This window comes from Rhinolophus ferrumequinum, chromosome 15, assembly GCF_004115265.2.
Source record: "Rhinolophus ferrumequinum isolate MPI-CBG mRhiFer1 chromosome 15, mRhiFer1_v1.p, whole genome shotgun sequence".
In the NCBI taxonomy this organism is placed as follows: domain Eukaryota; kingdom Metazoa; phylum Chordata; class Mammalia; order Chiroptera; family Rhinolophidae; genus Rhinolophus; species Rhinolophus ferrumequinum.
Genome location: NC_046298.1, coordinates 42,698,813 through 42,711,411, shown reverse-complemented (window position 1 = coordinate 42,711,411; position 12,599 = coordinate 42,698,813). Strand labels below are relative to the sequence as shown.

At 43.8% G+C, this 12,599-nt stretch overlaps 1 protein-coding gene across 1 annotated transcript; it reads left to right on the top strand.

The window, feature by feature from the left end:
• Positions 1-3,233: 3,233 nt before the first annotated feature.
• On the top strand, positions 3,234-10,798 carry PNMA8A (PNMA family member 8A). The gene is made up of 3 exons (XM_033129090.1): positions 3,234-3,508; positions 3,633-4,999; positions 5,526-10,798. The coding sequence occupies exons 2-3, from the start codon at positions 3,721-3,723 to the stop codon at positions 5,540-5,542; spliced, it is 1,296 nt and encodes a 431-aa protein (XP_032984981.1). The 5' UTR covers positions 3,234-3,508; positions 3,633-3,720; the 3' UTR covers positions 5,543-10,798.
• Positions 10,799-12,599: the final 1,801 nt, after the last annotated feature.

Genomic DNA, 12,599 nt, shown 5'->3' with positions numbered 1-12,599 from the left:
ACCACCTGAACACACCTGTAACCAACACCCAGAACAAGAAAGAACATTGCCAGCTCTCTCTCCCCTGGGAGTCACACATTTCAAGTCGTTAGACATTCCATAAAAAACCACGATCCCATCTTCTAACAGCCCAGACTAATTTTGCTTGTTTTTGTATTTCATATAAATGGAATCATACTGTATGTGCTCTTGGGTATTTGGGTTTTTTTGCTGAACATTTTGCAAGATTTATTTATATTGTTGTGTGTAATTGTAGGTCATCCATCTTAATTGTTTAGATTTTATTTTGTAAACATGCCACAATTTATCCATTCTTCTTGATTTGCATTTGGGTGGCTTCTAGATTTTGGCTATCATGAATAGTGCTGCAGTGAATATCCTTGCCCTTGGCTTTTAGTGAATACATTTCTGTTGGTTTATCTATCTATCTATCTATCTATCTATCTATCTATCTATCTATCTATCTATCTATCTATCTATCCTCTCTCTCTCTCTCTCTCCAGGAGTAGAGTTCCTAACTTGCAGGGTTTGCATATGTTTTGTTTTAGTTGATATAGCTAGAGTTTTCCAAAATGACTGTGCTAATTTATACTGCCACCAGCCATGTACATATATGAGAGATCTAGTTGATCTCACCAACACTTGATATTTTATGACTTTTTTTCATTTTATCCATTCTCAGTCAGCAAATTTACAACTCTCTGTGCTAGCACTAGATTTTAGCACAAATTGCCACACTCTTTTAACCTATTTGGTACCGTGTTTCCCCAAAATAAGACCGGGTCTTATATTAATTTTTGCTCCAAAAGACGCATTAGGGCTTGTGTTCAGGAGATGTCATCCTGAAAAATCATGCTAGGGCTTATTTTCCAGTTGGATCTTATTTTCAGGAAAACACGGTAGCATTTCTGCCATACCCTTTTGTTACTTTCCTGGACCCAGTGGTTCAACCAACCCAGAACAAACTCCAGGTCATTAGAAAGACAGTGTAAGAAGAGTGCTGCTCAGAAGTGGGAAGGCCCCTTGGAACTCTTGCCTTTACAATATTAATAACAGCTTGCTATGTATCAGGACCAAACACACATTTTGACAAAATATTGAATGGCTGAGTATTTGGTCACAAATATCACCATCATAGAATGAACTTTAGGGAATTTAAGAATAAATCTGACATTCTATCAATACCTTTAAATTTTATCACAATTTTATTTTTAAAAAATTTAGTAGTCAGTGTAATTTTACAGCACAGTCAGTTACTAGCTTGCTCCTCTGGCCACTCTACTGCCCATATATGATACGAAATGGATAATGAAAGAACAAGACCTTTTGACCCGCACTGCTGATGATGGCATGTCACCCAACTATCAAGCTTTCCTTCCTTGCTAACTAACTACAATAGAAGATTTATCTCCTCTTCAAGTCACAAGCTGGAAGAGCTACTTGATGGTGATAATGCTACTTCACTGAAAAAAAATCCCATGAAGTGAAACTTTGTGCACCGTTAGGAAAAAAGTTGCTTTAGGGAATCTTTACAGGAGCTGAATTAAGATGGTTGTTTCCAGTTATCTTTTGTAGTAATGCTTTGTCAATCGTCATTGACTCTTGCTGCATTCTACCTTTGCAATATCTTCCAGTTATCTCTTGCTGCATAATAACCATCCCAAAACTTAGTGGTGTAGAACAACTGCTTTGTTGTTACCCATTGATTCTATGGGTTGAGAATTCATATGGGGTGAAATAATGATGGTTGATTTCAGCTAGATGATGTCTGGGCTCAACTGGGAAAATGTAAATGGTTGGGGAGTGACTCAAATGTTTGGGGGCTAGAAACATCTAGAAGTTTCTTTAGTCACCTACCTGGGCTGAGATCATTTGAAGGCTGGGCTTAGCTGGGAACAGTCGACTAGAGCACACACACATGTGGCTTGGGCTTCCTCACAGCATGGCAGCCAGAGGATAGTTGAACTATTCACTTGGAAGCTTAAGGATCCAAGAATGAGTGTGTCTTAATGAACAAGGAAGACGTTTCTTGGCTTTTTTAACCTAGACTGAGACGTCATACCTTCCCTTCCACAATACTCTATTGATTCAATCATTTCCCTTCTACACACTTTCTATTGGTTAAAGCAGTTACAAGTCTGCTCAGATTCAAGAGAAGGGGACATAGATTCCCACCTCTCAAAAGGAGGAGTGTCAAAAAATTTATGGCCGTGTTTTAAAAACCACTGTGTAATGATACACGTTCATTCTTCAGCTACTTCATAGAATTTCAACATGTAAAGAACATGGGGTTTTAAAACTCTCGTTATAACTAGAGTGTTTCTTTATTGGAACATGACTATTTAGCTTTAACAATTTGTATAACTTTTTTTTTTTTTGCATGAAATATGATGGAAACTTCGGCATCCACACAAATATTGATCAAGCCCAAGTTCGGGGATGACAGATAACTAGAATAGGTATTCAGCTATTTGACCTTGCAAAGGCCAATTCCAAAACGAAATCCAAATAACAGATTTTGGTTGACTCAGGCCAAAACTGTAATTCAGTGTATCTTTCGTATGTGATCTCCCTGAACTTCAAAACTTCCAGATCAGGAAGGTTTTTATTGGCATTTCTATTGTGGAGAAGAGGAAGGAGCTCAAATAGCTCAGCCTACTTATCTAAGACTGTGGCATGGCTAAGTGTATCAGTGAGTGCAACTCAAACTCAGTCACTGAGTTTAATTATTAACAAAGCTGTTGCCTGCGGGTAGCAAGCTGAGGCTACCAGCAAGGAAAAGTGAGGCATTACCCCCAGGCTTGGAGGCGGTGAGGTGGGGGGAGGTAGAAGCAATAAGTTTCTGGAAACTTCTGGAATCCAGGAACTGTAGCTGCAGAGGGCTCCGGCCAGGAGCTGTGACTTTTGTTAGAGGAACCCAGGGGATATTAAAGCCGCTTTCCTCTCTTCGATCAGGTCTCCCAGGAGTCCTGTTGGCAGAACCCAACAGAAAGGCAGAGGATAGGAGAGCTAGTTGGTGCAGCAATAGAAGCCGGTGCCCCCCACGTCCATCTCCAGGTCCACAATGAATAGAGAAGGGTGGGAAGATGGAGGGGCAATCAGAGAATATGTAGACTCCTAGCTCGGGGAACAGCTGAACACTCCCACCCGGCTCCCCAAGCAGAATAGCAAAGATCACTTGCAAGCAACGGTTGCCATAGAGACCTAGGACACTGCGTGGCGCGGCAGCAAGTGCGCAAGCGCACACTGCAACGCCGGCCTTCGCTCGGCTCCGCAGCGGAGATCTAGCGGTACCGCGGGATCTGTCCGGGTCCGGGCGGAGCGGACGCCGGCTTCCCAGCGCCGGTTCGGCCCCGAGCCGCCGCCTGGAGAGCAGCTGCATCCTGGAGGCCTCTGCTGAGCCCGGGTGGCCGGTCGGCGGCGGGGCTGCCGGATCCCTGCGGGGCGGGCGGAGAGCCAGGCCCGGAGGAGGGGCCGAGGGCGGTGTGCGGCGGCTTCCAGGACACGTGTGAGCACCCGGGGCGGGGTTTGGGAGGAGGTTCCTGGGAAAGCGCGAGGCCTCGTGTGGGCCGGCAGCGGAGGGCCGAGGGGTCTTCCCGGGAATCTGATTTCCCTCTCTTGTCACCATACAGGATTAATATTTGGGCACCGCTGCAGCCCCAGTTCACCGGGTAGACTCTTCACTACACGTGGGATTAGTGCTACCAGGTGATCGCGACCATGGCGATGAACCTCCTGGAGGACTGGTGCCGGGGGATGGAAGTGGACATCCACAGGTCCCTCTTGGTCACGGGCATCCCGGAGGACTGTGGCCAGGCGGAAATTGAGGAGACCTTGAATGGAGTCCTCTCCCCGCTGGGCCCGTACCTCGTACTCAACAAGATTTTTTTGAGGGAAGAGAATGCCAAAGCCGCCCTAATTGAGGTCGGTGAGGGCGTGAATCTGAGGGCCATACCACGGGAATTTCCGGGAAGGGGCGGTGTCTGGAGAGTGGTCTGTAGAGACCCCACCCAGGATGCAGAGTTTTTGAAAAACCTGAATGAATTCCTGGATGCGGAAGGGCGCACCTGGGAGGATGTGGTCCGCCTTCTACAGCTCAGCCACCCCCCACAGTCCCAGAACCAGAATCTGCCCCCAGAGAACTGGGCAGAAGCTTTGGGGGTCCTCCTGGGGGCAGTGGTACAAATCGTATTCTACATGGATGCTGAGATCCGCAGTCGGGAGGAAGCTAGGGCTCAGGAGGCCGCTGAGGCCCAGGCAGTGGCAGCCTCTGCTTCAGCAGCAGGGAGGAAGATCAAAAAGGAACCAGGGCGGGCTGCCCAGGTGGTCTCTGCCTTGAAGATGGAGAACCCGGACAGCTGGAATGACATGGAAGATGAAAGTGACCCTCCCAAACCTTTGGTTTGTAAGGCTGGAGCTAAGACTCGCTCCAGGAGAAAGAAGCAGAACAGAAACCCCAAGCAGGAACCAGTGTCCTGGAAGAAATCCAAAGGGCATCATTCCAGCAGCTTGGGCTCCTTAGAGGATCCCAAGGCTGATGTTGGTAAAAATACGGAGATCTCAGAATATATCAGGAGCCACAGAAAGCCCTGTGTGAAGCAGGAGAAATCGGCTTTGAAGAAGCCCGTGGAGAAATGTGCCTGGAAGTCTCCCAGAAATGCACCTCAGGATGCCGGCTCAGAAGCTGTAGGCACTGGAGTTGCCTGTGAGTCAGACCAAGATGGTGGCCAGCAGGGCCCACCAAAGAAGAAGACCGTGGGCTGGGCCTCGGCAAAGAGCCCCACCCCCATGAGGAAGAAAAAGAAGGTGAGCTTGGGCCCTGTCTCTTATGTCCTTGTTGATGTGGAAGACGCCAAGAAGAAACCATGGATTCCAAAGAAAGGACCAGGCTCGAGAAGGGGTGCGTCCGGTCAGAAGCCCCCCCGAGGCCCACAGCCTACTGAGTCACCAGCTTCAACCTCACAGGGTGCAGAGGCCAAGCCAGAAGGCTCTCCTCACGGTGAGAATGACAACAGAAGTCATTTGGGTTGTGGCAACAAGTGGATGAGGGGGGAGGAGCAGGGGCGGCAGGTGGGGGCTGATGCGTCCAAGGGGGTGGCGTGTCACATGGTCAGTGAGAAGGACACCAGTGCAGTGGAGGAGGTAGGTGACACACCAGTTGAGGTTTTAGAGGGTGAGAGCCCTGACCTCCCTCCTAGAAGTCCCTGAAGGCCAACACTGGGGACACCTGTGGGGACAGGAGGCGGCAAAGCAAACCCGCCAGTCTACCTCTTGTTGATGAGTATTGCTGTGATATTCTTAGGTCGTCCTGCCGCTCGCTCTTCGTGACCGTCTCCCTCGAGAAGAATTGAATGGTTTGGGGGGGTTATAATGTTTGTTGGAATAGGTGACCTTGAGGGTGGAGTGTTCTGGAGGCCTGGTTGGGGGATGGAAATGTTCAAAGACTTAGAAAGTTCCAGGAAGTAAAACAAATTTCTAATGATACCTCCCCCTGCCTCCCTTGAGCTGTTATGATTTATCCACAGAACCCAGGAAGCTTTGAGTTGGGGGGCCACCTGAACCTAAGGAGTTGAAAGAAGACCAAGGAAGAAGTTCCAAGTTGGGAACAAAGTTTTGTCTTGTCATTGAATGAACCAAGACTTTTGACTCTTTTAGGGACCCACATTGTAGAGATCTGGTTCTCAGAAGTAAATGCTGCGTGAGATCTCAGGTAGAGGAATTACGGGAGGGAGGCGTATGGACCCTGAAGCTTTTCTCTTTGCCAGGCCTGCTTTCTCCCCTCCTCCCAGACTCACCTTCAAGGATGGAAAGTTGATAAGCAGATTGGGAAGATTCTAGAACATTGATCTTGACACAGGGGCATGGTCGCAGTTATGCTTATCCATGTTTGGCCTTTCTCCCCCATTTCCTGCTTGCTCTTCTGGATGGTGGTCTGACCTCTGCAGGGTCTGGCATTTTAAAGAGCAAGGCAGCATTTTCTCCCTTCCACCTTCTCTGTGCTTTGGCCGCAGGTAAGTTAAGCCAAGATCTTTGACGCAGACCTGGCTTCCTTGTTCCTCCTGTTAGTCTTCAACTAACATCCTCCAGTTATCTAAACAGAAGGTGGTACGGTCCTGAGAGTTAGTTTTGTGAAAGGAGAATATCCTTGAAGTATTTGAGTTTTACGTTGTGTTAATAAAAATGGTCCTTGGATTCCCGTTGAGGCAAAACACTTTCAGGAACTTGCAGGGAAGAGGGATGGTTGGTAGAGAAGGATTCGGGTTGTCCCGGCTTCCCTGCTCTGATTCCACCCAATGCCACCAAACTCTCAACATCTTTGAGATTGCAGACACTTCTCACATTATAGTAAAAGGGAAAACGTTCTAAAAAACTGGCTGTCAATTTCTGCCCTTTGAATAGACCAGAATACCATGTCTCCAGTGTGCGCATGTGTAGGCAGCGGCACAGGCTATCTGAAGTCATTGGTTCCAAATTATCCCAGGGAAGCCCAATGCATGCTCAAAGACGGAATCCAAATCTATTTTTCTCATGTATTAGAAGAAAGACAACACTGAAAAATGATTACTTGAATATGTCGTAATCCAAACCAATAACATTGGAGACTATCAAAATATTACTTTGTGTTCATAAGTTAACTTGATTCTGTACAGGTCTCAGATGAATTGCTTCTCCCACTTATTTGCATATAAATGAATTTCTTGTAAAAGTGACTGATGAGAAAGGCTAGAAGTGGGAGAAATTCCAGTTTGGTGCATGCGCTGTAATAGAACACTTTGTAATTCACATGCTCCTGTCTGGCTGTGATTTTCAGTTGTGATAGCAAGTAACTGTATCAACATGGCGCACAGTAATAATATTCTGTCAGAAAGAGGTTTAGCTCCTTACGTTTTCAGTCTCTCTTCTGACTTCCGTTTTTGTGATGAAGAATGTGAACAATTGTTAGATGTTGTTAGTGATTCAACTTTAAGAACAAAGTTCTTGTGACCATTCCTTTCCAAATCCTGGGTGAGTTTTAACCGAAGACTCAGAAAAAAAGAAAATGTTTTCCATCTGCAGCTTTTCATCTGTGTGCACCGTGGTTTTTCTGGATGTGAGCAAAATAGGACACAGAAGTGAACTGGACTCTCCAGGAGATGAAAGCCTGCAACTCTCCAGTACCTGATTTCAAAACCAGGTCCATTATAATAGGCTTCATTGTGTTAACCAATTGACATAATGATTAGTAATTGTCAATGTATATGTCATGAAATAAAGTTTAGCAAATTAAATATCCATTGAGTCTCATAGGTGGAGGTAAAATGGGCTATTTAATTTGAGAAAAGGGTTCCTACTGCTGAACAGTAAGTACAGTGTCCTAGACTCCCGGGCCAGTGTGAGCTATTGTGAGACCTGCGCTTAAGCTTCGAGGATTGTCAATTTTCCATGAGAGAAAAAAAACCATTGAGATGTCTGTCCTCTTTGCTATATGGCCTTCCACGAATGTGAAACGATCTCCCACAGATGTTGGGGTTTCTAGAAGTTTCTAGACCAGGTAACTGGTGATGTGAATTATCTGGAAATGTAAGTTTATTTTTAAAAGTAGCTGGATGGTGAAAACCCTTGCCTCCCTTCCCCTCAGACAGAAGTTGAGATCTTTCAGCTAAAAACTTAGTTTTCTCCTGCCCAACCCCCACTCCTGCTAGGGATTCCTACATTAGGGTGGCCACTTCATCAGTCACCTGGGGTCTTTGTTAAAAATGCTACTTCTTGGTCCCGCCTGCTGAGTCAGGATCCTTTGGGGGTTGTATCTACCAGAAATCTGTATCTTAAACAATTTCTCCTGAGACATTATTCCAGATGGAATAATTCATTCCTGAGGAAGGGGACAGATCCTTTGGGAGCAAGGTTGGGGTTTTGTAAAAGGTGAATGGTAGTTGTCAGGGCAGGAAGATGCTCAAGAGACCGAAAGGGAAGCTGAACTTTGAGGACTCAGAGCTAATTGGGCAGTGGAGCCTACGCTTGGAAAGACCCGGTGGAAGGCTTGTTGATTGGGGCCTTCCCCCCAACCCCACGCGCTCTGTGGGAAATGCTATATTTGACCAAGATGTTTAAGTACCTCCCACAATACCGTCACTCCCTCTAGTTACACCCACTCCATCAGTAAAGTATGAAAGGCTCCCATCCCACGGCCCCAAGTGGGGTGAAAGCCAGGGATGGGACCAGGTCCGGTACAGTTCTGTCCACGCCATACTTTTTAGTGAACCAACCGTACTGCAAAAAAAGACTGTAATGATCCCTTTTGTTGAATATTTTTAAAAGGAATAAAAACATTGATATCCGTTAATAAATGCATACAGATACATTTGTTTCAAAAGATACAGGGTTTGGTTTTGTTTTTAACAGGGGTTGCCCTTAGAGTGAGGAACGGGTAGAGGGCCGGTGGAGAGGGTGCAAGGGGGGCCTTTCAGGATTTATTCTGGTTTCCTGTACTTTGTCAATTTCTATCTACTCAAATTGTTTTTTTCCTTAAGTAGTAAGTATTCAGCCATGAAAATCAATGAAGTAGTGTTACCTGCTACAACATGGCTGACCCTGCAAAACATTAAACTAAATGAAAGAAACCAGACACAAAATTTCACGTATTATATGATTCTACCTACACAAAATGTCCAGAATCGGGAAATCTATAGAAGTAGAAAGTAGACTAGTGGTTGCCAGCGGCTAGCGGGGTGAATGTGGAATGACTGCTAATGGGGACGGGATTTCCTTTGGGGGTGATGAAAATGTTCTGGAACTAGATGGAAGTGATGGTTGCACAACACTGTGAATGTACTAAATGCCACTGAACTTTAAAATAGTTAATTCTATGTTATGTGAATTTCAACTCAATATTTTTTTGAAAGTAGTGAAAAAATCTGGCAGCAGGATCATGGATCATTTCTGAGGGGAGTGAAGTGGGTGTTCTTTATGCTTTCCCCGCATTAAAAAGTCACCACGCCAAACACACGTGTTAGATGTGGAAATCATGTTACCTCTCTCTGCCATGTAAATTAGCTCTGCTGCAAATCTTGAAAGAAAGCTTTTCCTGTCATCTTGAGATGTGTATTTGAATTTTTTAATCAACATATTTTGGGTTAGAAGACTTTAGTTTCCCAAAGGTCAATTTTTAAAATTCCAGCCTGGATTCATCCATCCTTGTAAAACTGGTAAAGCAAGAGGACTTGCAGAGTGTACCAGTCTGGTCACGCTCAAGTAAAGCACAACCCTGGGGCTCAGCCTCAGCAGGAATGTTCTGGAACAACAGTGAATGTGTAGCTAATGTCAACAGTTTTAGTCCACTTTCATGCTCGAGGCGAGTTCTGAGTGTTTCTCTTGTGACTTTCACACTTAGGGAAGAAAAGTGAGCACTTACAGAATATTCAAGGTCAAAATTCCCGAGCAAGAATTTTCTACCACTGCTTTGTCAAGGTTCTGTATGTGCTTCACTGAAGCATTTCCTATGAGTGCAAGGTGAGCTGTTTTAAAAACTGTCAACATCTGAAATAACCAGAAAACGGAGAGATAGGTCAATAATGAGAGGGGATTGGCTCTGATAAACACTAAAATGTATTCCTATGAAGTTATAATAATTAAAACAGTTTGGTACAGACTGAAGAATGGGGGAATATTGAGTCTGGAAACACAGCTACATAAATATAGAATTACAGTTTACAACATAGGTGGAGTTTCAAACTGGTGAGGGAAACACGAATTCAGAAAATCGTGTCGGGACAAGCTAACTATTTGGGGAAATAAGCCACTCCTATGTCAAAATTAATTCCAGAAAGATAAAAAAATTTACATAATGAAATTGTAAGAGTTTCAGAGGGAAAGATGGGTGGTTAATTGATCATCTTCGTGGGGAGGAAGCTTTTGAAAGTCGAGTGGACTTTCGGAGTGCAAAGGTCACCTGCACATAAATGCAGGCCAAAGCTGGGACCCAGGGCAAGGGTCCAGTTTCATGTAACCTGAAACCATCAAAGAAAACTGGTTACTTAGCCACTATGACCACAGAAAAATTAATTTTTTACATGAGAAAAAAAGTGCAAAAATAGTGACAAATGGGGGGGGAAACAGACAAAGGTTTCATACCTTCCTTTACAGAAAGCTCATATAAGTGATCAAGAAAAAAGAGGAACTGAGAAAAATGTTAAGGGGCATGAATGACAAGTTTACAGGAAAATAAATATCAATGGCCAGTAAACACAGAAAACGATGCTCAACCTCACACTTAATAAAGAAATGCACAGCAAATACAGTCATGAGATAAGGATGAACATATAAATGAATGGAATAGAGCAGAGATTCCAGAAAACAACTACAAGACCCCATTTTCCATGTATCTGATTGGCAAAAGTTGTAAAAGTGTATTACTCAGTGCTGGCAAAGCTGTGATGAAACAGTCTCACTATTGTTGGGAGTGTGAACTTGTCTGGACACAGTCTGGCAATAGCTGTCAAGTTTTCAAAATGAGTTTTGTGTTGGGTCCCAGGGAACATGCTACTAACAATTTTTTCTAACGATATACTCTCAAATATAAGCCATGCTGCACATTTGAGAGAGATTACAGAAGAGTGTAAGAGTGAAAAATGAAAGTAAGTCACCTCCATCAGTCTGGAACTGGTCAAATGAACTGTGGTACAACTGTGGGAGTATGGGACACTCTATACACATTAAAAAGGAAGGTTCAAATACCTATTGCTGATGTAGAAAAACTTGGAAAATATTTTAAGTGAAAAATAACCAAGGTAGAGTAGGGCACGTGGGATCAGCTTTGTATAAATAAAAAGCATATGTGGTTACAAATGGTAGTATATACATTTTTTTTCCCCCTGGAAGGAACAATAAGAAACTGTGATAACTGATTGCTCTGAGGTGGGGAACTGAGCAGAAGTGGGGGCGTGGGGGACTTTATTACTTTCCATCTCTGTAACGCTCATCTTTGATTACACATTCTTTTTTAGAATGCTGATGTGGTGAGATAGTAGGACTTTTTTTCATTTTAGCTGTACTTCTTTGTGTTAAAAAACAACACTGTACCTAAAAAATGTCAAATTACCCCCAACCACATTCACGGGCATTGCTAAATTAACCAGATTTTTCTGCATTTCTTGGAAGCATTTCCTGCCATTTCTGAACAAATATTTGCACTTCTTATAAAGCGTCTTTGTTTTGGAAGGTGTATCCCTGTGGATGCTGGTTAGTTTTTAAAAACTTTTGGTATGGCATGTCCATGCCTAAAAAACTCTACAAACTATTTCTGCAAAGTACATGCCTTGTCACGTGCAACTCAAAGACAAGTAATGCTCAGGCATGGCTTCTATGGAAAAGCTCCAATCCTGTGTAATAGTTCCATGAAAGCAAGTGGATGTGGATCAACTGAGCGTGTGATCATGTGCTGTGGGGAACATGCGCCGGGCGCCTCCCTGTGCCTTTGACACTCAGGCTAAGCAATGTGAGCAGCTGTCAATAGTCGTTAGTAACTTAACTGAAAAATGAAAACCCCCCACTACCTCTTTGTCAAGCTCTTGGAGATTAACCTATAAGTACAAGAGAAGCTGTTGAACAGTTGTTACCATGTGAGAGCAACCAAGAAACTGAAAAAGAAGTGTAATGTATGGTAGGGGCAAGGGTAAGCCCCATCAGACCATAAAATGCATTATAAATGTATAACATTCTTCACAGTTTTGTACCCCTGACTGTCCTGAGATTTTCGCTCTTGATGAAGGCAGTGTTGTGAGTCAGCAGGCAAGACAAGGACCAAGTAGTCAAACCTTTCTTTGGAGACCGAGGGGATAAAAGCTGGATGGATTCCTGTTCTGCCTTCACTGAAATAAATTCCAGAGGGATCAAAAATTTAAATGCAAACCATGCAGTCTTCAAGCACTAAAAAAAATGGTGAACGAATATATGCTTTTAGAGGTGGAGGAAATATTTTTCTAAGCGGAAAAACAAAACTCAGAAGCTATGAGCTTTATCTGTTTGAATTTTAAAGCTTGTATGTGACGAAGAATCACTAAAAAGTTAAGAAAAAAACTGCCAAACTTTAAATGCATATATTTGAAATTATTCCATTGATGAGTTTTTTTTTTTTCTCTATTGCCAAAACCTTTTACTTGGTGTATTTTTCTCGAATATTTTAATGTTTCTTAAATGTAATGTGCTGATCTTGCTTTCTTTTCAATAATGTCCTGGCTTATGTGACCAGGTAACAGTTTCTTTCTTTCTTTCTTTTTTTTTTTGGCCTGGCATACAATCAAGTTTAATAAATGCTTAACATTATTAGTAATTGTTGTAATTAGCCTTAATTTTCCTTTGGCTGCCATAACAAATGACCACAAATTTGGTGGCTTAAAACAACAGCCCCCACAGTTCTGGGGGCCAGAAGTCTGAAATCAAGGTGTTGGCAGGGTCATGTGCCCTCTGAAAGCTCTCAGGGAGCGTCCTTTCTCACTTCTTCTGATGGCTGTCAGCATCCCTTTGCTTGTGGCTGCAGAATTCCAGTCTCTGCCTCCGTGTTCATATAGCCTGCCTCTCCTCTCCCTCTGTCTCTTCTCCACTTGTCTCTCTTTTTCTTTCTT